The following is a 26,810-nucleotide window of genomic DNA, read 5'->3' as shown; positions in this document are numbered from 1 at the left end:
GATGGAGTACGCTGTATCTATCTGATAGTCAACCATTAAACAAAACGCTCGCACATTTAGATGACTTATCAGTGACAATTGTGCGGTGAGATTCTAATTTTTCAGGTTTAGATCGTTTAAAGATCGGCACGTGCAATCGTCATGGTTGATTTGTGAAGCAAATTCACCATTTTACCAAACGTGTGCTGCGATCTTGACAAATATTCTCTATCAAGACTACGAAAGAAAAACTAAGCATCAATGCGGAACATTTCACGGTGTTGACTTCAAATTGCAAAACTAGAACAAAACCATACGGTTTCAACATCCTAAATAATACTTAATAGACAATCACCTGACGACGTTGCTCATTAAGCATTGAAGTACTGAGAAGTCATTGCTGTTCATTTAAAAAAAGGGTTGAGTTATTACCATTTTGTGTCAAATCTTTGATGACATGGCATCGGAATCATCTAGCGGGAATCTCTCGGACATGATGTTATCATCACCTGGTAGCAGTGATGGTTCTTGCGACGAACCTATACCAAAACGCCAAAATACCACACAGGGACAAAAATCAGGACTTCTCCGTACACGGAGAAGAGCTACCGGGCGCACGGGAGGAGAGAACACCGGTTCATCAAGTTCATCTTCTAGCAGTAAAGCCGCCGTACAAGCAAAGGATAAAGAACCGCATCTTGTACAAAGAAGAAACGCCCGGGAACGTAGACGAGTGTCGCTAGTCAATGAAGGTTTTATCAGACTCAGGAGAAAAATCCCGACAGAACCTAGAAATAAGAAACTGTCCAAGGTTAAGACACTTAGAACGGCTATTAATTACATAATGCATCTCAAAGAAACGTTGGATGAAGAAGCAAATAGGCAACATAGATTGGAAGAACTTGAACATCTTGGTATGACTATTCCTTACAACATGCACCGCCTCATCAGAGTTATGCCGAGTGGACGCCGTATCCTGAGCCAGCTGTTGTGGTAAGCTCCTACAGTTCCAATTAACCTTTCTTTGAAAGAGTTGTCAAAATTCTTATTCAAAGACAATGATCATGATAATGGGATTATTTTAGATGTTAAATGCTAAAATTAGACAGGTGACTAATGCTTAGATTAGAGATGGAAGTATGTTTTGAACAACTTTTAGTTGTCAACGATAATACAGTAGACTGCTAAAAAGCGTTTACCAAGCATTTCACTACGTATCTAGTTATTAGGGTTTCTTAGTGTATTTTATTCGTCCGTCAACATGGTTAGTTGATACTTATAAAAAGGTTGAATGTTAAAGGCCCAGTCAGTGATTTGCTCATCCGGACGATCGTAAACATCAAAATTCAGATTTTGGCACCTTTGTCATTATCGTAGATATGTGTTAACATAGCATTCTAATGGTTTAGCCGAAAGCCGTGTATTTAAGACAAAATAAGGCATTTACATGAATCTGCAATTTATATACTGACAGCATATAAATTAGCTACATGTATTGTTGAATGGGGCTTCAGATCTCACACCACCAAATCAGAGTCCCATAGAGATATGTGCTAAATTTGCCTTAAGAAAACGTCATTTTTTCTTCACAGGAGCGACTCAGTTTTAAGCGGAAGCTATGATGGTTGAAATCAGCCCTTGTCTGATCCCACTGGCTGGGAATAGGTTGACCGTCATTATTTTTTACGACTGGCCCTCGAAGTCTACGATATCCGGGAATTGCCTATTTTACAGGCAAAACCATGCCAGTGTTTCTGTAAAGAAAAGGCTGCTTAAAATCATTAAAAGTTATTCGATCTCTCCCATCTGTGGTACACTTGCAGGAATTAATATTACTAATCATGACCAATCCAAATTTGGCTAAAATTATGCAAATTTCTGCTCATTTTAATGCTTAAGAAGTGAAATTAAGGGCGCAGAACCATATAATTCTATTTGGTGGTGTGAAATCTTCATCTTCGTCAACACTGCTGGGTTTTTTTTTTTGGTTATTTGCAAAATTCTTCATTTCGAAAATATCAATTGACAATTTGAATGACTTATCCTTCACTTTTAAGCAATTTATAATCAATTGTAATTTTTTTACACTTTCGTTGGGATCTTTGAATGCGACTTTAACTTATAACCAGATAACAATTTCTAATATAGATTAAATTAATTCTTAAATTTAATTGTTCTTGAATAACACATAAAATAATTTAAGATGTTTACAAAGGTATATCAGCACTATTCAGTCCCTTTTATCGTTTGAAAATTAAAGTGCTTATTAAATATCCATAACTACGATATGAAAAAGGTTTTGCAGATGATTCGGTTTCCTCAGCTTTTTTATATACTTTCAAATACTGATCGATCACATCATTTCAATCTGTCTTTCATAGCTATGTATACGCTACGCTTAATAATATTTGACGTTGTCTTTGTTAAACAAAACTGTTTTGAAATAGCGTCATTTTAACAAAAACGTATGATTATTTACTGACTTTATAATTGTTGGCAGTTATCTTGAACGAAAATCATTTACCTATAAACTCATTAAGGTGCACACAACGATAATTAAACGCTTTTTGTACTTAATTGTGGTCTTTATCACGGTCTCGCATAAACGCACATAAACCCATCCACGCACCAGGGATTTGTACGGTGTGACGAATTCCAAAAGATGTTATAAAGTTAAAACATAGAATAAATAAATTAAAGGCAATCGTGGGAACCGTGCCAGGTACTATACCTTTGTTTTCTCTTAATTTGAAAGAAAATCTTATAGAGATATTCTACAAATAGATTTATATGATAGACACGTCGTATGATTTTTTAGAATTGTGAGTCAGATAATAAAGATAATAATTGAAATGAAACCTTTGTGAGGACTAAGGTCTAGCTGCCGTCTTTTAAATAATATAACTGTTATAATTAGGGTTATCATTAGGTATATCTAAGTTTGTCTCGCATAAATGGATTGGTAACTTTCTCTTAAGGGATCTAAAATGAGCGTTTATTGCGTTTCGACAGTATTTTTTGTGGGACATGAAAGCACCTCAGACCTATCGAATTGCATTCTGAATACGAAGCATGTCTTTCTGATATCAAATAATTTTCATTTTTGAAAATCACAATATAATACAAATTTTATGACAAATTATAAAAATTTGATATTTTTCAAAATTTTGATATATAACAGTCCTCGAAGTAAATTATATAAATCTAATGATATATTCTTAAAGTGTATGTAGCAGGGAGGAAAAGCCGACGGTCAATTGAAAATTTTGACCTTTCATATTGAAGATATGGATTTTTTTCCCAAAAAGACCTACTTTTTTTGGTGTTTTGGGAAAAAAAATCCATATCTTCAATACGAAAGGTCAAAATTTTCAATTGATCGTCGGCTTTTCATCCCACCTACATACACTTTAAGAATAAATCATCAGATTTATAAAGTTTACTTCAAGTACTGTTAAATATCAAAAATATAAATTTTAATGATTTGCCATAAAATGTGTATTAAATTGCGAATTTCAAAAATCAAAATTATTTGATATCAGAATGACATTCTTCGTATTCAGAATGCAATTCGATATTTCTGATGTGCTCTAATGTCCCAAAATAAATACTGTCCAAACGTTCATACCCCAGCCCTTAAGAGATCCTTTTTTTTAATTGCAAATGATGAAAGCAGTTTACATCAACAAACAAATTTTAAGATTTGATAAATTTGAGGTTGAGCATGAACATGAACTAGCCCCATTCACGAACCGCGACACCTCTCGAACAGCGAGCGGAGCGAGCAGCGAAATCTTTAAATCATCACACAGGTATCAGAGTACAGCTCAGAAGCCAGTGCTACATCAGTCTATGGCTACATGGACTAAGTTGAGCATGGACTAACGTGACTAAGCCTTACACGAGGTTTTAATCAGTGGGTCGGGTTAAATGGCCGGATGGTTTGTTCAACAGCACGTGCCGCAGAGCACCGGGCTCGAACGAATGAAGAGTGTGGTACTTGAGACCCAATCATAATAAATGAATAACCATCAACATTTTTAAAATTAGCCAACACACAAAACAGTTTCCTTCATCATGGTTAAGTTCAAACCGATACACACACATCTACAATTATTCACTTATGTGATCTTTCGAGCTAGACGACGACTCTGTTGTATCTTTTTCAAACTGATGAAATTGGTTTAATGATATTGGTTGTCACATGACTACAAGTTCGAAACCCGGTGGTAGTTGGTGACGGACTTTGTCCTTGTCAATTGATCTGGGGTGTCGTCTGATGTTGATGGTTTCCTTGTCCCTTACACCACGGTTAAAACAGATAGAGTCTTGATCTAGCACCTTCACATCCTTCCAACCGATTGCGTGTTTCTTGGTTTGGATTTGTCTAGAGACCGACAAGGAGGCATTCACACTTAGGACAAAAATAACCATTTTTTAGGAAACTTATAACCATTTTTTTGTTCCGTATGCAGCACCCTACGCAATGAGTAGGTTCCACAAAGAACTCCATGGAAAACCAATGCGGTTCCTTTATAGAACCAAAAATGTTCTTTATAAAAATGATTATTTTTAGAACCTTAAGTTTGAAGAACCTTTAAGGAACCGTTAAGAAAGAACCAAAAAAGTTCTTTAATAAGAAAATGGTTCTTTGTAGAAACTTATAAGCTTGCAGAACATTTTGAGGAACCCTTAATAAAGAACCAATCAAAGGTGCTATGTAGAAAAGAAAAAACATTCTTTAGCTAAGAAAATGGTTTTATAGAACCGAAATACGGTTGACACTGATTTTCACGTTTCTTAACTTTGCGATGAGTGCTTGAATTGATTAATTACCATTGCTTAGGGTGCTGTATATGAGACAAAATGGTTCTAAGTTGCACCTTTAAAAAAAAAAAAAAAAAGAGTGAATGCCTTGTCGGTCTCTCCAAGCCAAGAAACACACAATCGGGTGGAAGGACGTGAAGGTGCTAGAACAAGGCTCTATCTGGTTTAACTGTGGTGTAAGGGAGAAGGGTAGCCAGACATCAGACGCCACCCCAGATCAATTAACAAGGACAACGTCCGCCACTTCCTTAAGGTTCTTTATAGAACTTTTTAAGGTTCTTTATCATGTTTATAGAACATTGCTTATGGTGTTGTACACGGGACAAAAATGGTAGCTAATGGTTCTAAGTTGCACCTTTATTCTATGAGTGTTGCTCTAGCGTTGTTCAGTCAATCTGGTGCTGACAGTGCGCTCAGACTCTCCAACATAGGCAGCAGTAGATCCGAGGTGCTCTGACGATAACTCTCCGATCACCAGGCAATCTACGTTTGTTAAGTAGGCCAGTGGGACAACGAAACCGCTACGTGAACGAGCTAAGGCAGCAGGACAGTTTTCACAAGAAATGTAATAAACAGGTTCCGTTATGTCAACCCATAGAGTGTCTTTTATTGTGTCTCTTGGTAAAGAGATTGTCTAATTCAGAGTCGAGGAAATATAGAATCAAGAGAAAAGGCAAATAAAAAAATTTCGGAACAGATCTAATATAGGTCAATGGGATTAGTTCTCTATTATTTCAAGCTAATGCGAATTTAAGCATACGAATAGACCTCTAGGCATCACACGTTAAAATTGATGACAGTTTCCTCGTTTTGAATGGCAAGGGCGGGTAAAACAACAAGACTGCACCACCAAACTTTGTCAATCAAAGATTTCTGTTTACTGCCCTTTGGTAGAGTCATCCAAAGAGATTGTTGTTGTGGTTTATTTTGTTTACAGGCCCCGTGTATACACACATTCCGCAGGGCACACGCGCTTTTTAAAGAAATGTTTCAAAAGATACTGTCCTTTCGTTATTATCTGCTACAGATTTAAGCCAACGGACTTCAAAATCATAATACAATAACAAGCAGCAAAGACGTAATCCTGGTTTAGCAAAACAATACATTTAAAGTAAAGTTGCAAGTTAGGGTGACTTCTGAATCCCCCTTTCTAAGGGAACGCAAGACCTGAGATATGCGTTATTGTAATTCCAGCGGGAGTTGCTATATCCATCCCTGCGGCATACTTTTATATAACACGAGCCCGTTACTTTAACAAGCTTGTTGCGCATTGTCGACGAATGTGTTTCCTTCTATATCGTGTTCACTCATTGTCACGTATTTAAGACGGCTTAAATCTGGTAAATTATTTTTAGGATCTTAATTGCTTTTAAAATGTGATGGAAAGTGATGGAAGCGATTATCAAAATATAAGCACGCTTTTTCTTCATGTATGATGAAACTGCTGCACTCATTCGAAGTTAATATCAGTATGGGTGTTTACCTTTATCATGTTAATGTACCAGGGCACCAGGCCACACGCGACAGTACTAGTTTGCATCGCTTTGTAAAGGACATTTTGTACTTGTCATATTAACAATGGTATGTCTATTCGTTAAGATTTATGCAAATTCATACTACATGATATTTCAGGGAAGGAAAGACGACTTTGCTTGCACAGTTGAAAATAACAACCTAATGATACAGCAAACTTGAGGGAAATAAGTAACACAAGAAAGGTACAAAGAAAGAAGAAGAAGAAGCAATATATATACTGTAAAATAAAACAAGAGATAAAATACAACAACGGTAAAGAAAAAAAGAAAAAAAGAAAGAAAGAAAGAAAGAAAGAAAGAAAGAAAGAAAGAAAGAAAGAAAGAAAGAAAGAAAGAAAGAAAGAAAGAAAGAAAGAAAGAAAGAAGAACGAAAAAAAAGAAAGAAAGTAAGAGAGGAAGGAAGGAAGGAAGAAAGGAAGGAAGAAAGAAACAGCGAAAGGGAGAAAGAAATAAATAAATAGAGAAATGGAGAAAGAAAGACAGAAATAAATAGAGAAAGGGAGAAAGAAAGATGAATAGAATTGAAGCTACGTTAACTCACAAAAGAAAAAAGATGAGGTAGCCAATTATTACTCTTATAAAATAACAATGTCTTTAAGATAAAAAGATGATATAAATAATCAGCAGTGATCCATAAAAGAAGTTAATTTGATAATTTTTCATTGCACGTGGGAATCGGAGGTATATACAACTGGAAGAATCAGGTGAAACGTAAGCGGGAAAACAGTGTCAGTCGAGCGGTGGACGCTGCAGTTGCAGCATGGTGTAATGGATCGTCGATTCTCTTCACCAATTTTTCAATTAATCTTCATTTAAAACGGTTGTTTAGTGTTTACAATCCCATAGCAAAGAAGAGTCGATATATAGTCCCATCATTCACCGCAAAATGGCAAAAGACAACCTAAAATTTAAATAAAAATCAAGCACTCCGCTTTCGTGGCTAAATAAGTAGGTTGGGAGAATTCCATTTTGTGGTATTTAAAATGGAATCAAGTATTCTTGATCTTTGTAAACATGGTTCGTTTTGAACAATTCCAGTGCAAAATGATGTTGATCTACTCACATTTTCAGTGACGTTTCACCACTACACTAGTGGTTTCTTCAGACTGCAACTCATCACATCTTGACTGCTTCCTTTTACAGTCAACTGGAGCCGTAGAGGGCGTGATGAGTTGGTCAAAGATGTTGTTGAGTGAATAGGGTCCCTCGTCCTTTTCGGCGTATCCAGATAGCCTCTTTTAGCCATCTGGTAGTAGTGCCTGGTGAAACGTCACTGAAAATATGAGTAGATCAACATCATTTGCACTGGAATTTACAGTTCAATCCAACATTCCAAATGAACTTGTTCAAAGATTCTTGATCTTTGTTTGACAAAATAAAGCAAATTTGTACTCACTATATTATAAAAAATGTAAAATCCTCTATTTACAAAGAAAATCAATTTCTGGTAGATTTATGTAGAGTTGAGTTAACTTGGTTAATGTGACCTGAATAAGCTGTCTTTGCATGTCAAATTTACTGCCTTTTACGGTAGCCACCTCCTGTATTAGTCAGTTGTATTTATTGCGAATCACTACCTAAATATTTTTTATTAAAGTTAAAATAAATATTTCATTTAATTTGTTAGAGTCATTCGCAATTGTTTTGAGTAAAATATAAATCGTCGTATTATTGAATTTGCGTAAAGGATTCTGGGACAATTTGTAGCTATCCTTCCATAACGAGCCCTCTTTCTTTTGCATCGAAGTGAAACAAATTACGAACAATGACTTTCACATAAATAATTATACACCTTACTATTTCATCGCGTCACGTGACGCGATGAAATAGTGGGTGTATAATTATTAAATAACACATCACATGAATCCTTACTTCCTACGCCACAAAGTAAGATACTGTTCATTGGTCCACAAATAGTAGTACTATTTGTGGACCAATGAACTGCATCGTACTTTGTGACGTAGGAAGTAAGGATTCATGCGACTGGTCATGAACGTCACCATGTTCACCATCACCTGAGCATGGAGGTAGTACCTCCATGACCTGAGTATGGCGTCGTTCCATAGCTATACACCATATAGTACATGATAATGTTTAACCTTTTTTGTTTTCATTGTTTTCTTCTCAATAAAAGTGCATGTAATTAGTCATACTTAATGAGAGTAGAAAGATAATTATCAAGTTATTTTAACATTTTGAAATCACACAAAAGCGGACTTTTTTGGTCCAATGACATTGTTTCGTGAGCCGTTTCGATATATATGACCTACCTGCCATTATTATATAGAATGACATACCCGTTTTTTATAATTATCATTTTTTTTGATGATCAAACAAGAATAATGTATAATAGTTCAAAATAATAATAAAATCAAACAAAATAATCACTGCGATAAATTAATATTTTGTTTATTTTATAAATTGTTATAAATAATAAAATACCACCTGCTTAGAATACGCTATAATGATTGGTATGACAATATGACACGTGAGTAGTTTACTCGTCTATCATATCAGTTGTAGGCACTGTGACAAAGGAATGGATGATAGGTGCCTGAAAGAAAACTCTCACAAAGTACAGTTTTATGTATACAAAGATAAAGACGCGGATTCATAAACATTTAAAGTATGGTATCACTCCACCCACACAGTAAATTAATATATTAAAGTTGTAAACACTTATTTAAACACTTCAATGGAATTTGTAACACTTTTTGAACATTGCCAAGTGTTTACCACAGTTAAAGTATAGGAGGTAAACACTAAACTAACAAATTTAAATAATAAACACTCCTAAAAACTGAACGATAAAGTTTTTAGGTATTACAAATAATAGACAATAAGGATTAAACACTCTGTTTAAGAACTGAATATCTATAGTGTTCAAGTATATATTTTGTCTCTTGCTTGTCTTTAATATTTCAGTGTCTGAATTATGAGACTGGTTTAATAATAGTAAGTGTGGTACAATTCGTTGGAAAATATATCACATACTATACGAAAAGGGTCGTACAAGGAACTCTTGAACATGCAGGGTATCATTCGTTTGTCAAGTCGTCTTGTAGCGTTTGTAAACAAAGATAGAGGTACAGGGTGTATCAAAATGATTGGTACCCATCAATATCCAGTGATCATGGCCAAGACTGCCACATCAAAATGCAGCATAAATGCCACCTTATTTGTAGATTTATACCATAAAAGGTCACTAAACAAAGAATTGTAGTCATCTCAGGAAGATCTAATGTTGAATGTGAAAGAAGTAGGCATTTTTGTATAGGGCATACAATGAAGCTGATGGGTACCAATCATTTTGATACAGACTGTAAATTTCAATTTGACAATATTAATTGATAAAACCCCTGAAAAACAGCATTTAAAGGGCTTTTCCAATTCTGTGGTTATCACTACGTCATTGATTATGATTTCAAGTCAATTCGACAACGTAATTATCAAAAACGAAAACGAATAAAACACCAAACAAATAAAGGGCGTTTTCAATTATGTAAAATCACTGCGTTATTTGCTGTGATTTTAAGCCAATAGATCTACTCCGACAGTTGTAATAAAACGGTTTATTTAAATTCTTACGTTTGTACTTCTAAATGGATTTCTGTCCTTTTAACTTACACACAATTCATGAATAATAAAGAGCGTTTTCAAAAACCAGATTTGTTTTTAGTTCACGATTTTTAGGCTATTATGCCAAGTATGTGGAGTAAAAGTGCAAAGGCCTCGTTGTACGTCACAGACCCAGGGGAAACGCAAGCAGCTGGTTTGTCAGCTTATTTCATGAATATAAACACGACGTTGCGCTTTTGTCATTCGGAACACCTTCAATATCATTAATTTCAATTAAATATAAGATATCATTGTCAATAGTAAGAACAAGATTATAAAATTACAGTGTTAGTCACTTTTCATAAATGAACATGTTGAATGTTATATCGTGGAAGCAAGTTTACATTTTAAAAGTTATTGATTAGCTTTATACTTGCAAACTGGAGCAAGTCAAACTACTGAACAAGTGGTTCCCCTACGTATGATGCATCGCCCAAGGGAATAAACTATGTACTGATTTTTGCATGTCCCAAAGTCATTAATAGTATTAATTTTCTTCACCAAACTAAACGCAACGAATTTTAAAATTACATAGAAAAATAAAAGATTATTTGAGGTGCATTAAGCCGAGAATGAACACGCGAGTGGTCACTAAACTGGTTTACTCCAGACAATACCTAAGTCCCGAGGGAAAGATTGTTAGAACAACGCTGCTGGTCCGAGATTTTGAAACGGGTATTTATCCCTTTTGATGGCTGAAAAAGTAGACCGCTTGTAGTGATTTCACTACCAACGCCGTCAAAAGTTAGTTTAAAAAGTGGAATCTTTCATCAAGTTGTACATCAAGGAGTTTCAGAAACGCGACCTGTTTAGTAAAATCAATGAATAAAACGGCGTCATGAAATGTCAACTGCAACCCTTGTTCATTGTACATGTTGCAGGGATTTTTCATTTACTTGATAAAAATGGAGGCTAACAAATGTTGCTACCTATGAACCGGCTGTTATTTGGATTTTACGTCGCGCACAGTACAGCGTAGAAGTAAACGGCGTGACAGGGTATGGAAAGAGCACGCTAATTTCATTATTGCTTGCGACAGTAGAATTAAAGGGTGTTACCCGTACAGTGCAACAAGTATGATAATGGTCAATATTTCATGTAGAAACATTGCTCTCAGGTACTCCTGTAGAATTTTATTTTGAAAGTTTGAATATAGTTTACGACATTTCGACATAAAATTATTATTGCAAGAATCATACTACGTTCTATTGTTAGACTTTCAATCCGTAATATAGCATAAGCATCATTGGCATAATATTTCAACAATTCGCCTGAAAGGATCATTAATGTATTGACACCTATGGCAAGCCAAAAGCCCCATTACGTATTGCGACAACGCGTTGCTTTCGAAAGCAACGCGTTGCTAAGCCAGCCAATAGAAATAGAGCTTTTAGCAACGCGTTGCTTTCAGAAGCAACGCGTTGCTTTCCCAAAGCAACGCGTTGGTTACATACTCAATTCAGGGGCGCCCAAGCCGAGTTTTTGATTAGCCAATAATATCGGCGCTTTGAAGAGCTGTTGGTTATGTCCATCCCGCCTTAGTGGTACTAGTTGTTACATGTTTTGTGTTTTGCGTGCATCACACTATAATTGTACACTCAATTGTAGACCTAAATACTCAGTCTGAGAAATTCCTTGAGCAACAATATTAATTTGTTCATATCATAAAACGAAATCCATTTCAGGCGTAAAATTTCACAGATATTATGAGAACAATAAATAAGCTTATAAAGAGTTTCTTGCATGCTTGTGTGTATCCTGTAAGAGTCGCTGTGATTGGTTGTCGCCACAAGACGTAAAGAATGACAACAACGTGTTGTTTGCGAAAGCAACGCGTTGCTTTCAGAAGGCGAAAGCAACGCGTTGCTTTGGGGAAAGCAACGTGTTGCTAAAAGCTCTATATCTATTGGCTGGCTTAGCAACGCGTTGTCGCAATACGTAATGGGCCTTTTAGCTCGCCATAGACACCTTTTACATTTAATTTGCATTAAGAAAAAAAATTCAACTGAACGAACGCTTTAATCAGTTCATATCGAGTCATATATGAAATGTGTATACCTAAGTTTCCTATAACTTTTCAATTAAAAAAATTAATATTCAGTTTATATAGCAAACGCTTTTGTTAAAAAATTTAATACTCCTTTATCTGTGTTTTATCACGATGATTTCTGAAATCAAATTCGCGACGTCTTGTGTAAAAAAGTACAAAGTTTAAGTTCTAAAAAACAAGTTTGAGCTTAGTTGGTTTCAATCCTATTAGTCGATTCATTAATACCAAATCAAGTGCAATGAAACTGATTTAGACACGTGCATAAGACAAACATTGCGAGTTTTCCAATCGTGTTTGTGGACTTCTGTCATTTCTTGTCATTTCTGTACGACTTCGCTTCATTAACAAGGCTCTTATATTTTGGTAAAACCCCGCTGTTAAGTCAATTTCTTTCCATGTGTAATGAACTTTTTACAACTACGTTGATAATTCTTGGGTATTTTTTGATTACAGTGCTAATGGGGCAAGTTAATTGCAAAACAGTACATCATTCATGTTTTGTAATTATGTCTGATGTGTTGATGACTATAAACTTTGAGGTGAATAATCCCGCTGTTAGCATGGTTTTCTGCATTGTGAATACATTCTTTAAAAGTATATATTTCATTTCTTCAGATGAAATGTCTATAGGCTTTCTTAGGTTATCCAGGGTTGTTGGTGTCAGATAATCCAAATAATTCACAACTAAATAAAATGATCGAAGATCTTTGTTACGTTACGCAACAAAAATAATAAAATACATCATTTTCATTTTGCTAGATTGAAAACCGCAAAAATGCATGATCGAATAATAAACAAACGAGTTAGGTACAGAAGGTGTCTTAGAAATGAAATTCCATGAGTATACCAATAAGTCATGATATAGGAAGCACTGTCAGTCAATCATGACCATGGTTATTTGAGCGTCAAATTATCTATCGCGCGACGTGCGCAGTACTTGAACGGTGACTTAACAAAGATCATCGATCATTTGGTATATTCTTTTGTATTCTTTGCAATATGAATTGACCAAATTATCGAATCAAAACTAACCCAAGCATATTATTAACCAAATGGTACCGTTACCAAATCATCAAGTTCCCTTTTCAGAGAAGCTTTCATAGTTTTCACCTTAGATTATTAATACACAGATTGGAATTGTCCATGCATGTGCCCTCTAAGCGTATACTCGAATTCAGCTGACACCGGTACAGCGTTCAGACCTGGCGACATCGCGCGAAGTTTCTTTTGCGTACGCTCGCGCTATTTGCGCTATTTTGAGTTTGCTCACGCGGTACCTGACTTAGCGTCGATCCCCTGAGGCAACATGCCATGTTTCCGCGGTATGGTTTTCACAACCAGATGATCTTTGACCCCTTCATTTAGTGAAACATGACCTACTTTAGTGTCTTTTACTTGACATTGTAAGTTCTTAAGAAAATACACTAAACGTACTTCTTTGTGAATAAGAACCAAACACACTGTACCTCAAGTTCTTTCTGGACAGTCTAGGTGAAGTACGCACAGCGCGTGAGCGTTTTTTGATCTAACCACAGTCCAAATAGTTTCAGATCGGCTCCCAACGTCACGGCTGCATTGTGGATGACACAAATCTATGGATCCGCATCAATGCAGGTCAAATTGCGTCGTGTGTATAAAGAGAGTTCAACTGGTTTGAATTGCAATTTTTTACACGCAAGGCGTTTTATGTCCAACTTATTTCAAAAACGTAAACAAAGTCAACGCTCAGTTGAAGTGACACCCAATCTACAATAATAGCCGATAAATCACGACGTTATTTGTGTGTGTTTATCTCTAGAGTAAATCAGAGATAAGTTAAATTCGTGGACTTCGCCAATAAATAGTAGAAGAGCAATGGTTCTCATCCGTGAAATGAACGCTCAATAAAGTTTTTTTCTCTGCTCAACATTATCTGTGTCGCTATCTTTCTAAAAGCTTAAACACAACAGTTCATTATCAATGACCAATATTTTCCTAAATCAATTGTGGCATGGTATAAAGCAATTACACAGACTTTTTATTTATCATAAGATAGCGATCTATGTATTTGCAAATTCGGAAAATCATTCAACAAGTTTTGTATTAATTTTGTTTGGCTGGATAAAATGCGGTGTCAAGCGTGGTAAGTGCGTTGAAAGAGAAAGAAACGAGCACAGAGAAGCCCAAAGATATTATGTGGATAGACATCACTTAGATAGAATAGAGGGGATGAAGATATTGAAATGTATATTGAAAACTAAGGAGGAGATACGTATAAGAGTGAATGAAAACGAGATTAGAGAGAATGCTGCTGCAGCATTAAGGAGAGAGGAGAGTCGGGAAAAGTAGTGAAGGAAAAAAATTAGACCAGTGAAAGGGAGGAGAAGATTGTGACAAACAGTTAAGGAAAGAAATAAAATTGTTTTTCAAACTTTGATGCATTATTACTAAAATAAAAATGAGTATAAATATGGCTAGTCTTTTCGTAGCCTCTCACAACTTATCAAAATGTTTCTAACCACGATTTATGAAGTTTCGTTTAGTTCTTTATTAACTCATTGTCTTTCATTGTCCTTGGTTTTATAACTAAATCATCTGCTTAATATATGGAGCGACATTAGCGATATGCTTTTGTAGGAGATCGGCTATCTGGTGCTACATTAATTTTGATGGATCATTTATCAAGCATTGTAATTAATCTCAAGTATTGAATAATTTATTGATAACGATTATCACAATAAGAAAACAATAGGTACATTCAGTTTCAAGGACATCAGAACTTCAAAAGAAGGAAACATACAATGATTTATATCAAAACAAGGAGTAAGCTACTTTAGGCGTGGATCCACAAATTAGAAGGGAGGTAAAATGTTTTGTTCCAATGGTATAATGGCATAAAAGAATATAAAAGGATTGCCTAATGGCCTAATAGCGACAATAAAATATGATTCTTGAGACATCATCCGAAAGTGAGAGACGTTAACAAAGTGCATTCAATAACCTGTCATCAGTGATGTTTATAACGGCCCAAGGAAGATGTGAGGAAGAAACTTGAAAAGAAAGAAAATGACATTTCAAGAAATTAATCCGTTTTGATCAACAGGTACAATAAGCATTATTGTCTAACACTTGAGCTTATGAAAATATTAGGCGGGCAAAAGAAAAGGATTTGCAATTAATATCCATGCTAACTGAGTAGATGGTGCTCAAAGTAGCTAGGCAAAGCCGTGAGTGACAAGCATCTCTTTCATCTTAACTCTGTTGATTGAAAGAAATTACAAAAGAAACAGTTTCTAACTTACATCCGTTAACTTGTTTAATTTTTCGCGTATCTTAAAGATGCGCGCCAGAGGCAGCAAGGCGACGAAACTAGCCGCACACTCGTCAGGTTACTAAGTTTATTTAACTCGCTGGTGTATTAACTATTGCCTTTTCAGAAATAGCCTGAAGAAGACTTTCACCCCAATATGTTTCTTGTGCATTTGGTACAATGAGCCCAACAACGATATAAACCAAGCCGGCTTATAGATGCTGGGCTAATCTTACTTGTAGTTGATCTATATCCTCATCTTTTTTTGATAATTACTGGTGGAAATTGTACCCGCGACGGTGTTGTCTCCTGTTATTCACCGCTGGTTATTATACAGACAAGGAGGAGTGGATATGCATTAGATAGCTAGCAACGTTGCAGCTGCATACGATCTTCACGTGCACAATATGCTCTGCCTTCAAGACATTAAACTCTTATAAAATGTTCTTTCATCGTAAAATTTTAACCGCGAGTGGACATGTCTATTTTGAAAAGGAATTGGTGACACGTGCCTTGGGCAAATCTAAGCTGGCGATTAATAGTGACCCTCTCACTGATCTAAGTTTAAAATTGATGCAACCAAGTTAATAGTTTGAGGATTTAACTTGTCCAAGAATACCATCAAGTTCTGTTTTCTGCAAGACACGCGAATCTTACAGTAGCGGTATACTTTGTCGTTTCATCACTTACATCATTATTTTGTTAGTATAAGATATGAAAAACAAAGCCTTTCTCCGAACATTTCAAATGTTTTTTGTTTTGTTTTAGAGAATGAAATGAAACACTCATGATAGTTGTCAGTGGCTCCGAAATAGGGGGGGGGGGCATGGGTCGGCCCCTCAATAATCAATAATTTTGGTGGGGAACAAGTGTCCTAGGGTCCCCAATAATTTAAGGAAAAGGATATAATTCATTTTAAGGATATAATTCATAATTAAGGTACAATTCATGTAAAATGTATGCATTATAAAAGCACACCCCACATCAGCGTTTCGCGCTTCGAGGAAAGCCTCGTATTGATGGCCCCTCAATATTGAAAATCTCCCGGAGCCTCCGGTTAATATAATGATATGAGACATCATTAAAAGTGTTATTTGCCTGTTAATTTGATTATCTGCTTTTAGGGTCTCAAATCCATACGGTTCAGTTTTTGAGAAATTGCTTCGAGAACATGACCTAATTGTACACTGCAACCTTAATACAGCATTTATTCTCTAGCTATATATGCTTAACGTTTTCTTGGATTTTGATTGTGTGTTTGTCGTTTTATTTTAATTATAGCAATTGTCAGGTACAATTCATGAATATCCACTCTTATTTTGACGTTAGCGGGAACGTAAATATTAGTTGCATCAATAATCTACTTAGAAATGATTGCCGTATAACTTGTATTTATTCTTTTCTTTTCGTTTGATTTGTACCTTCATCTTCTTCTTTCAATTTCTTCGTATGAAATCTGAAGTCATACCCATAACAAATACGTCAATCACGCTACGAGCACAGCCAAAGTGCAGCCAAGCGTCTTAACCACCTGCCCAACTGGCCTGGCCAATGGGCTATTCCAGAAAATAAACGCACACCCCTTATAGAGGAGTAACTTTTTAATAAAAGAAATGTTTAGATTTCCAAAGTTACTTTCTGAAAATGACTGGAATTCCAATGTTACTAGAAAAAGTTTGGAAATGCAAACATATGAATGAAAAATCACAGAATTGTCAAAAATGAGATCTAAAATTGAGTATTTCTTATTTGGAACTATTTTTTTCTGCTAGATGTTTTCGCCTTTGGACATTTTAAAAGTCTGGTTTCCAACAATCATGACGGGACAAAAAGGCAGGGGGTATGCATTCATTTTCTGGAATAGCACAACGTATGAAAGCTACCATCAGTGAAAAAAGAAGTCGTTATTAGCTGCTTGCGATAAATCACAGCTATAAAGAAGCACAGATTATATTAATGGCACAAATAAAACATTTGATAATACAAACTGTTATTATGGGGTGTCATAATTTACCGTAATTCAGGCGAGAAATGTTATGAATATCCTTATAATAAGTAAGCTTGTTATTAAAAGCAGCAAATGTACACAAACATCCAATAACACAGGACCAATAAAGTGACACAGCCCAGCTAACTACCCATTTCTTTTGAGCTGAAGTGGCTCAATTTGAGCGCTTGTTTTATAAGTGGTTGACACTGTGATAAACTTTTTGATTTTTCTTGAAAGTTTCAAAGGGTGTTAGTTTAGTATATTCCTTTATGATAACACTTTTAAAACACATATATAATGATGATATTATAGCCGTCGTCTTCCATGCATGTGGTTATATTTAGGACAAGCGTCCAAATGGGTGGACACTTCTTTCATATTTAAAAGTATTATGTTATTTTTCTGAGTACAATAACACCATTAAGAGAAGGGCTGTCCGGACAGCAACGATACCCATGATATCGATACACATTTTATTTCTTCTAACTGACCCGCCTTGTTTATTGAATAACAAACAGCCATCTTTCCATTTTTCATGTTTTAGTTAAGTTGAAGACGTGATGTATTTCTTGGTTCCGGCAATCGATCCTATATAATAACCTATACTGTACGGAACGCTCACAATCATGATAATATTACGAAGAAGAACTAGCTCCTTGATTTGATTTGAGTTGATTTGATTTGAGTTTATTAAGCATATCATCGTTAGAGTCAAATAACATATTGCACAGAACATATATACAAAACATAATTATTATAAAATACAAATTAAAACATAAAAATTGACACGATAATACGCCAAGGATATCCCTTTAAGTCAGAGACTTATTTCCAAAGGGGTCCTTATAAATAACAATGAAAATATATATATATTACAACTATTTAAAACATGAAACACCTAAATTACAATATTAAAAACTATATAACCATGTGGTCTAAGAGGATAATTTTAGCATCCTTTTTAAACCTTGATTTTATATTGCACAATTTTACATTTTCGGGTAGTTTGTTCCAATCATGGATTGCATTGTAAAAAAGGAAGCAGAATCTGCTGTTTTGATTTTTGGAACTTGGAAGTTAAAATTGCTACCCCTAGTGTTATAACGATGAAGATGAGATAATTTGACAAAGTTTTCTTTCATATAGCTTGGGCAAACATCATGAAAAATATTTAAAAACATCCTTTAGATGTCATGCAAGAAACACGCTGATTTGAGGGTTACCCTGACGAGAGACAATTATTTTATTTAAGAGAGGAAAATTTCTACTTAGCCCTGTGATATTTTCATTTCCCTTGTTTGTTTGTTTTTCGCACTTTCTGAAGAAAAGAGTTGCAGAATTTTTGTTCGCCTTAGTCAATCAAATTGGAATCTAAAGCAGTATTTTCTTCTAAAAATGATGGAAAAGAACATTCACTCATCTAATTTTAAAAATGAGTTAGATTGCTCATATATTTATTAAATTAATTGTTAATATTGCTTTGATTATTAAAAGCGATAATCAAACACTTTCAAAGTAAATTGATGGTTAAATTGTTTGTGATAACATTTTGTAAAAAAAAAATAGTAGCACCAATAAAGTGACACCAAATTAATCAGTAACCTTATCAAATGATATCATCTATTTCATAATATCACCGTCATTCCTTTATATAGCCTCATCACATCAGTCTCTATCAATACCCTTTGGTGCATTATTTATGAGGTTCTTCTTAGCACACAATTCTCTACAAAGTCGCTCCGTATACGCTTGCAGATACTAGTAATACCGAAGCGGCCGAAGCATAAGCCAAGAGCAGCAAAAAACGGAACTCGGAGCAGGTGATTGCCAGGTCAAGGGATTCATTTTACCTCTGTCTCGATGGTTACTAAGGAACCCAAGCAATTGTATCGATTTAACTTCTTTTGAACCAGTAACGTCAAATACAAGTTAAGCCCTGGGAATAAAGTTAGCTAGCTTGAGATTTCAGTGGCTGTTTATATATGTATATTTAACTCGAAGCCTCCGGGGTAAAGAAGGATCGAACTTGTACTTATGACTGCACTGTGCGTTCTCGAGTTGAATTTGGAATTTGCACAGTGACATGTATTGGACGATTTAATCATATAACGTCAATTTATTAATAATTTAATGTAACGAACACAAACAGCAACAGAACGTTACATTTTCCTAGATTTTATTTTGTGTTATTTAATAATTCCTTCCACAATGTTTACGAAACAGTAATTTTATCAATGTCATGATAATTGAAATAAATCGACGACCTTATTCACGCTTGTGTGTTATAATCTGCAAAAGTGTCTTCACGATTGTTTGATGTGATCATTTATTCAATTTTCTAACAAAACATTTGATAATGTTCAATTCTATACCTGGCCAATACCTTCTAATAAATACATATATTTCAAGCTCTTTTTAACACAGATTTTGGTTTCTTTTCAACTTATTCATCTTTTTCTGCTTTTTTGTGGTATTTTTATTCTATAAACTGTATATTTGTGTGCAAATTGAGGGCGCTATTTACACATATTTTAAATTTAATTTAGCCAAATAATATAAGTTATTCCTAACATTTCATGATAAAAAGATTAGTGAAAAAATCGTTGCTATTTGTCACTCGTTTTCTGATGTTTTATTGGCATTATACCAGTGTCTACCCCTTGTAAAGATGAAAACATAATTTAAGGTAAATAGCGCCATCAGTGTTCACCCTTTCTTAAAATTGACGTAGATTTACATGCTATCAAACAACCATGTCTTTAATTCTCTTATAGGATAACTAACTTTGAATTCACCGTATTTTGCTTCCGATTGATTGTAATTAATAAAAATCAGTATGCAAGTGATTTTATAATTAAAGACTGAGATAAAAAGAATTTATCGCGTCTGACGTCATTTGTCAATCAAACTCGAGTTTGGTTTGTTTACAAGTGTCGTGATGATGACTTGCTGAACGCGGCGGTATAACCGGGCGCCTTATTGTTAATTTTGCACCTTCAAACATGCAAACCATCTCAAAAGTTAGGTCTTTATAGTAGGAAACTTTCTTTCGCGAAGGCACCATGTCAACAATGCCTAGAAAAGCTGCTTTTTGCCTTGTAAAAGTACGTAATTTTTCACCATTTGCTGCTATTCCTTTTCTTCGATCAGCACCAGATAGATCGGTCTTCCTTTTACGCGCTATTAACCTGTGTAAACCAATCAAGGATCGAAATTGACAGTGACATCAGACGCGATAAATTCTTTTTATCTCTGTCTTTATTATAACAAGACGTTTTTATGTTACAATGGATGTACTCAAAACCGTAACGCGTCATGAAAACCTCTGATGTAACGTTGCACAAACGATATGAAAATGTTTGATTTAACAACACTTCGACTTCAATAGACTTCTCCGTAGTCCACTTGCCGACTGTGCATACTCTGGCTATTGCATTTAAGCTTAGAACTCTGATTCAATTAATTTGAGCACAATTGATAGAATTTCACATGATCTTTTCAGTCACCGTACTCCGTCTGTTTGTTAGCTTCCCAAGTGATTTTTAACTCGGGCTTTCGCGATTAAGGGAACGTTCATACCCCTTCTCTTAATAAACTGGCAGATTCTAAAATTATAAATGTTATTGAAGTACCATTATAGTTTTACTATATACTTTTACTGTCACAAATATAATTATATAAACTTTTTCATAACCATTTTATACTATGTAATAAATATCAGTATCATTTCGAGTTCAACTGAATGCATTCATCATGAATAATAACATATTTTTATTTATCAAAAATCGACTATGGTATAGTCTAAAACTTCAAGTGCAACATGAAAAATCTTGAAGTGCCAACTACTTTCTTCTAATAATGCATTGTTCACATTATGTTAACAATAAATCTGGCAATGTAACATGACTATGTGACTATGTACATATGAAGATGATTATGTTGAAATTGTATTGTACAATTAACTTCTAATCCTCTTATTATAATCATTTTCCAAAAACAAAATCATAATTAATGCTCGTTTATGAGATTTAGGAGGAGAAGTACTTAACACAGAAAAGACACAACAGAGTTCCCGTTAAATATTTTGATAACAAACATATGAACGATTTTTTGCCCTCGGCATTTCACTTGAAGTGTAATGATTTTATTGGATTGAAAGTGAGCAGTGGAGCTGTGATATAATATAAGTAGGGTAATACTGACGGGACCTGGGATAAGAGCTCATGGCAATGACTTAATCATAAGTCTCATCCAGTTAAACAAATCAAGCGTGCAAAAAGTATGACATCTTCGTGTAATAATTACCTCATTTTGTCGACTCGATACATGACTTCAATTCTGCGTTACAGCTATGATAGGTTGCAAGGGATATAAGCCCGGTGTACACGCCCTGTAACTTTAAGCAGAATATGTACGAATTGTCTTCACTATTTATACCACATATAATCGCACCATGATAATTGTAAAACGTGACTCTAAATGGATTATATTACCGATCTCTGCCCCTTCTTTGTTACAAAAAAATCAAAAACATATTAGTAGCTTTTATACAAATATAAATTGTAAAATTTTCGCAATGTTCCATTTTGTATCACTGGCTGTGATCCAAAACGTTTTAAATATTTAATTTAAAAAAAGACACCCTTAACAGGTATGTCTCGTAAAATAATCTCTTTCCAATTTCACCTACACTACAGTTTACAGTCAGATTCTTATATCATGTATATAGGCCCTAACCATGCTAACGAGTACATGTCTGCATCATGATGAAAATTGGGGTAATGTTATGCGTATATCTAAAGGCAGGTGTTTTTTCGTAAGCTCGTCAATACACGCCTTGCGCTAAAGTCGACTTTCAATTTACTTCTTATTTAGAAGTAGTTTCCGTGTGGATGACAGGGATCTCCTATGAATATTATTACCATCATGATAAATAGGAGTTACATTATTCATGTTATATGAGCCCATATAGCATCATTTTCAACGGCGGAGTTCATAAACATCAAATGATAGCTACAAAACATGACCACAAATTCGTAAAGGTGCACTCGAAATCAGGAATGTGCGGACAAAAATGAACCAGTGCGTCTCTCGTTCTCTGTATGATTTACATGGTCTCCCAACTAAACTGATCAACATCATTGCAACAGTTTAAAATACATGTATATTAAAGAACATAACTATGGGAGTCTCCTGCCTCGGGCCTGCCGGCCTTGCGGCCTTGACGGGGATATTTTGTTGTTTACTGGGGCCCAGTATCATTTTGTACCCTTTAATATCCCTCATTCTTCAGGCCCTGTCCTCTTTAGGGGACTAATTTATATTTTAGGTTTGTAGCCCTGTTGGGCAACCTTGAACAATATTGTCTTTGAGCCCATTTTTTATTGGTGGTAGTGGTAGTAGGGGTGGTTGGGGGGTGACAAAATAAAAATTTCGTGAGTACAGATGAAACAAATTTCATGGTTGCATCATTTGGAGCCGGTACTAATGTATTAGTGGGTATTATACATATACCGTTTTTTAGAGAGACTATACATCATGTAAAGTCTTCGAGCTTCCAAGAAAGGCTTCGTAGCGAGTAAAAACGTCGTATTTGACACTATTTTGGCCCATGATCGGGGTGAAATTTAGTGGGGAAAGGGCCCCTTGTCCCATTTCTTTTTCCTTTGCCTTCCCGATTTTTATTTTTTTCTCAAAGGGGCACTTTTCTCTTTGATGTTTTGTAAGGGGCACTCTGATCACCTGCCCCCTGGCTGCGCTATTGTTCACACGTGGGTATATATATATGGTAAAAGATGATATGATACGGTATAAGTGTAACAGTCTGTATTTAAGGGCTTGTATTACACTTTTCTTACAATGGCTTGATTTATTAGTGTTAATTGGTATAATGACAACCCATTTAACATTATATTTTTTAAACTGTTGCTTTTTGTGACAGCAAAAGCAATTTATTAACGTATATTATAGCCTACATTATATATATTATATATTATATATTATATATTATATATTATATATTATATATTATATATTATATATTATATATTGTCCACCCATATAAGTGCGCGCGATATACACTGTACGATGTCAGCAATACTATATGATTTTCACCGCCCGTTGTAGCACGAGTGGCAGTGAGCTGATAGCCGATATTGTTTCCATGTTGAATGGTCAACGTCATATCATCAGGCGCGTGCAAGACACGCGTAGTTTTATTTAAGTTGGTGAAGATTATTACTTATTATCAATGATTATGTTACTTAATGCTTATGAGCTCATTAAAAGCCAGTTAACGGTTGTAAATGTTTTTTTAACGTTGTAGCGTTAATTTATTTTCCTTTTGTCTAATTGTTGTTGCGTAATTAAACTGTATTCGAAATTCGAAAATATGTAGAGCATAATATCATTCTGCGAAATTAACGAAACAATTGTGATACGTCTCAAAAATGGCTACAAAATTTACATTTTCAAAATTTTTATTATGATGCTTTCTTTGGACGGTACTTGCTTGGGAAATGATCATAACAATATTACAAAAAATTCATCCGAAAAACTTTTGAAAACCCATAAATTTGTAATTTGACAACATTATGAGAATAATGTAAGTCTTGGCATTGTCGGGGATTGCTAAACCCCTAAATCATTAAATTATTCTTACATGAATCAAGTGGTCGACCCTTCGAATTCATTAAGCAACATCGACTGTCTTCAGTGTATTAATAATGTTGAAATCACACCACAAACAGCCTTGATCAGTTAGTATCAAATTGTCAACTCCGTTGGCTATTATTATGAAAATATATCTCATGGAGTCTTTAATTAATTTTTAAAATCACGTGTCGCGTAAACGGAGTTAAATACAAATTGTAAATGAGGGATATGCGAATCACCTGCAAGGGGAAGAAAACCACCTGCAATCGGTACATGGAATGATGCGATTGCGGGCGAGACACTAGACGGCATGCTTCTCGTCCGCTGGCCGACCCAGCTACCGATCTAGTGCGGAAAAGCAGTATACATGCGTCTAGGTTTTATCTTGATAGTGCGCGCAATTTAGTTGAAATATTGGTTTTAATCCGTTGCTAAATAAAGTAAAAATGATAACATGTCTTTTATACTCTGTAAAAATTCCCGGAGCATTTTTAACACTTCAACGTGTTTAGTATTTAAAACGTAAAAATATAGGAGGCGATGGTAACGATTAACACTACAAATTTTAACAATGTTTATATTAAAATGTATTGTGTTGAAGTGTTTAAAAAGTGTTATTACTAACCACGGTTGTTTGATGTGACCTTTTATTAATTTTTTTAACAAAACATTATATAATGTTAAATTCTAGACATGGACAATACCAAAAACTATCACAATATAATATGTACGTATTTTTTCAGCTCTTTTTTAACACAGATTTTGTATTCTATGGATTTTGTATTCCATAAGCAGGATATTTGTGTGCAAATTGAGGGCGCTATTTACATATCTTTTACATTTAGCCAAATAATATCAGTTATTCCTAACATTTCATTATAAAAAGTTTTTTTGAAAATGTCGTTACTATCTGTTATTCCTTTTTTAATATTTTTAATGAAATTATACCAGTGTCTAACCCTTGTAAAGATGAAAAGACGATTTAATATAAATAGCGCCATCAGTGTTCACCTTTTCTTAAAAACGACGTAGTTTTACATGCTATCAAACAACCGTGTAACACCCAAAGACAGCACCCTACCACTCAACCTACACACATAACCTCCCTCCATCCAACGCGTAAATCAACGTACAAACATACTCAGTAAAAAAAATTGTTGCAGAATACATACAACATGGTGTTGCTTCTAAATGGAAACAGCATGTTTGTAACAAGCACAAACGTACAGTCGGTACCGGTAGACACTGCAAACGCTTATTTACCATGTTTACATCCATTAGCATCTCATTATTTTGTTGTTTGTAGTTATATGCGTGTTTTTGAACTCATAACTAACCATCAATCTCCTGTATTGTTTTTTTTTCTGTCTTTCAGTGCAATGGGTTTGAGTACGGGGAAAATCATGGCGGATACTACTACTAGCAATGGTCAACAAGCATTCGTTGGATGCATCAGATAGAATTATAATAGTAACAGCAACAAACAACCACTGAAAGCTTGGCTATGCCCTAAACTTGGACTAAAACTGTGACTGGCTGCTTGACAATTCACTTTGATCAGATGGGAAATGTGCATTATTACTTAGTAAAAAAATATTGTAAATATTTCTAAATGTAAATATTGATGACGGAAGACTTTATGGATAGACATTTTAGAAACCGTTTGAAGAAGAAAAAGAAGAGACGTTTCGCTTTTCATTATGTCTAAAATTTGGATATATCACTGCCCAATGTCTTTTAAGACCTTCATTGGTGGTACATTTTATCGAAACAACAAGAAATGGTGACAACGGGCCACAGTCACAGTTCTTAATGACAATGAAAATACAAAACAATGGAGAGACAATGCGAGATATATCGTTGGAGAGATATCGTTGCTCAAGAGATAAAATTCATTGACAACAATTGCTTGCGGATTTTTAATCCATGGATGTGAGCCCAGATATTGGAGAGATATCGTTACTCAGAGATTGACAACAATATCTTACGGATTATTGATACAGGGATGTGAGCCCGGAAGTTAGAGTCTCAACTATTGCTCAAAGCGTATTTCACTGGAAGACGTCATAGAGTGGTCATAAATGGCATTTACTCTGATCGGTTTACAGATGTTTCCGGAGTTCCACAGGGGTCGATTTTAAGGCACTTAAATTTGGTTTTGTACATCAACGAGGTTGCCGACAATGCCGAATGTATTGTGGATGTTAAAGACACAGATGATTGTGAGTGCTCCGGAAGAGTTACATTTCGCCCAATACCAGGTTATTACTTAATCTAGAAATCTACTATACAAGTAGCGTGAATGGTACAAGGTTGAATGAAATCACAACCATTACAGATATTCCCATATCTACTAGACTTCGCTTGAGTTTCTACATTAATAGAGTGTTGAAAAAGATGTACTTAAACAAGCACAAAGTGTATGCCCAAAGGGTAACTTGGGGAACAAATAAATATACATTCGCATTAGTGGCACTGTCATTACCTGGCGCTGTGATTTGGGGTAGGTCGTGTCTTCCCTTATCCAGTAAATTGTTCTTTTAGTTTCCCCATGAGCTATGTCGTAAGTCTTAAGTTAATGCTTTAGATTTTGTTCCTTTCAACAGATGCACAAATTGTAAGGTGATATAATGTCCCCTCCCTTTTGGATCTAAAGGTGTGGTGATCTTAGAGGGGATATGTACATGTTATTTCGTTCGTCCCGCCTATTCTTATATGTTATTGATGCTGTGGAAAATATATTTTTAACTGTATTCTCGCTGCATTTTAATACCAGTGATGATACCAATAAATAAACTGCATCTATAAACAAGTTATAGATTATGAATACTACTTCATTGTCTAAAGTTTAATTTGTCATACATTATG

General features: G+C 35.0%; 1 protein-coding gene across 1 annotated transcript; it reads left to right on the top strand.

Annotated features, from left to right (window-relative positions):
• LOC140165994 (uncharacterized) lies at positions 1–26,810 on the top strand. Its single transcript, XM_072189356.1, has 2 exons — positions 1–972; positions 25,318–26,810. Exons 1-2 carry the CDS (start codon positions 437–439, stop codon positions 25,400–25,402), a joined length of 621 nt encoding a protein of 206 aa, XP_072045457.1. The 5' UTR covers positions 1–436; the 3' UTR covers positions 25,403–26,810.

Source organism: Amphiura filiformis, chromosome 12, assembly GCF_039555335.1.
Source record: "Amphiura filiformis chromosome 12, Afil_fr2py, whole genome shotgun sequence".
Taxonomy (NCBI): Eukaryota; Metazoa; Echinodermata; class Ophiuroidea; order Amphilepidida; family Amphiuridae; genus Amphiura; species Amphiura filiformis.
The sequence above is the reverse complement of the archived record's forward strand: the minus strand, read 5'-3'. Positions and strand labels throughout refer to the sequence as shown.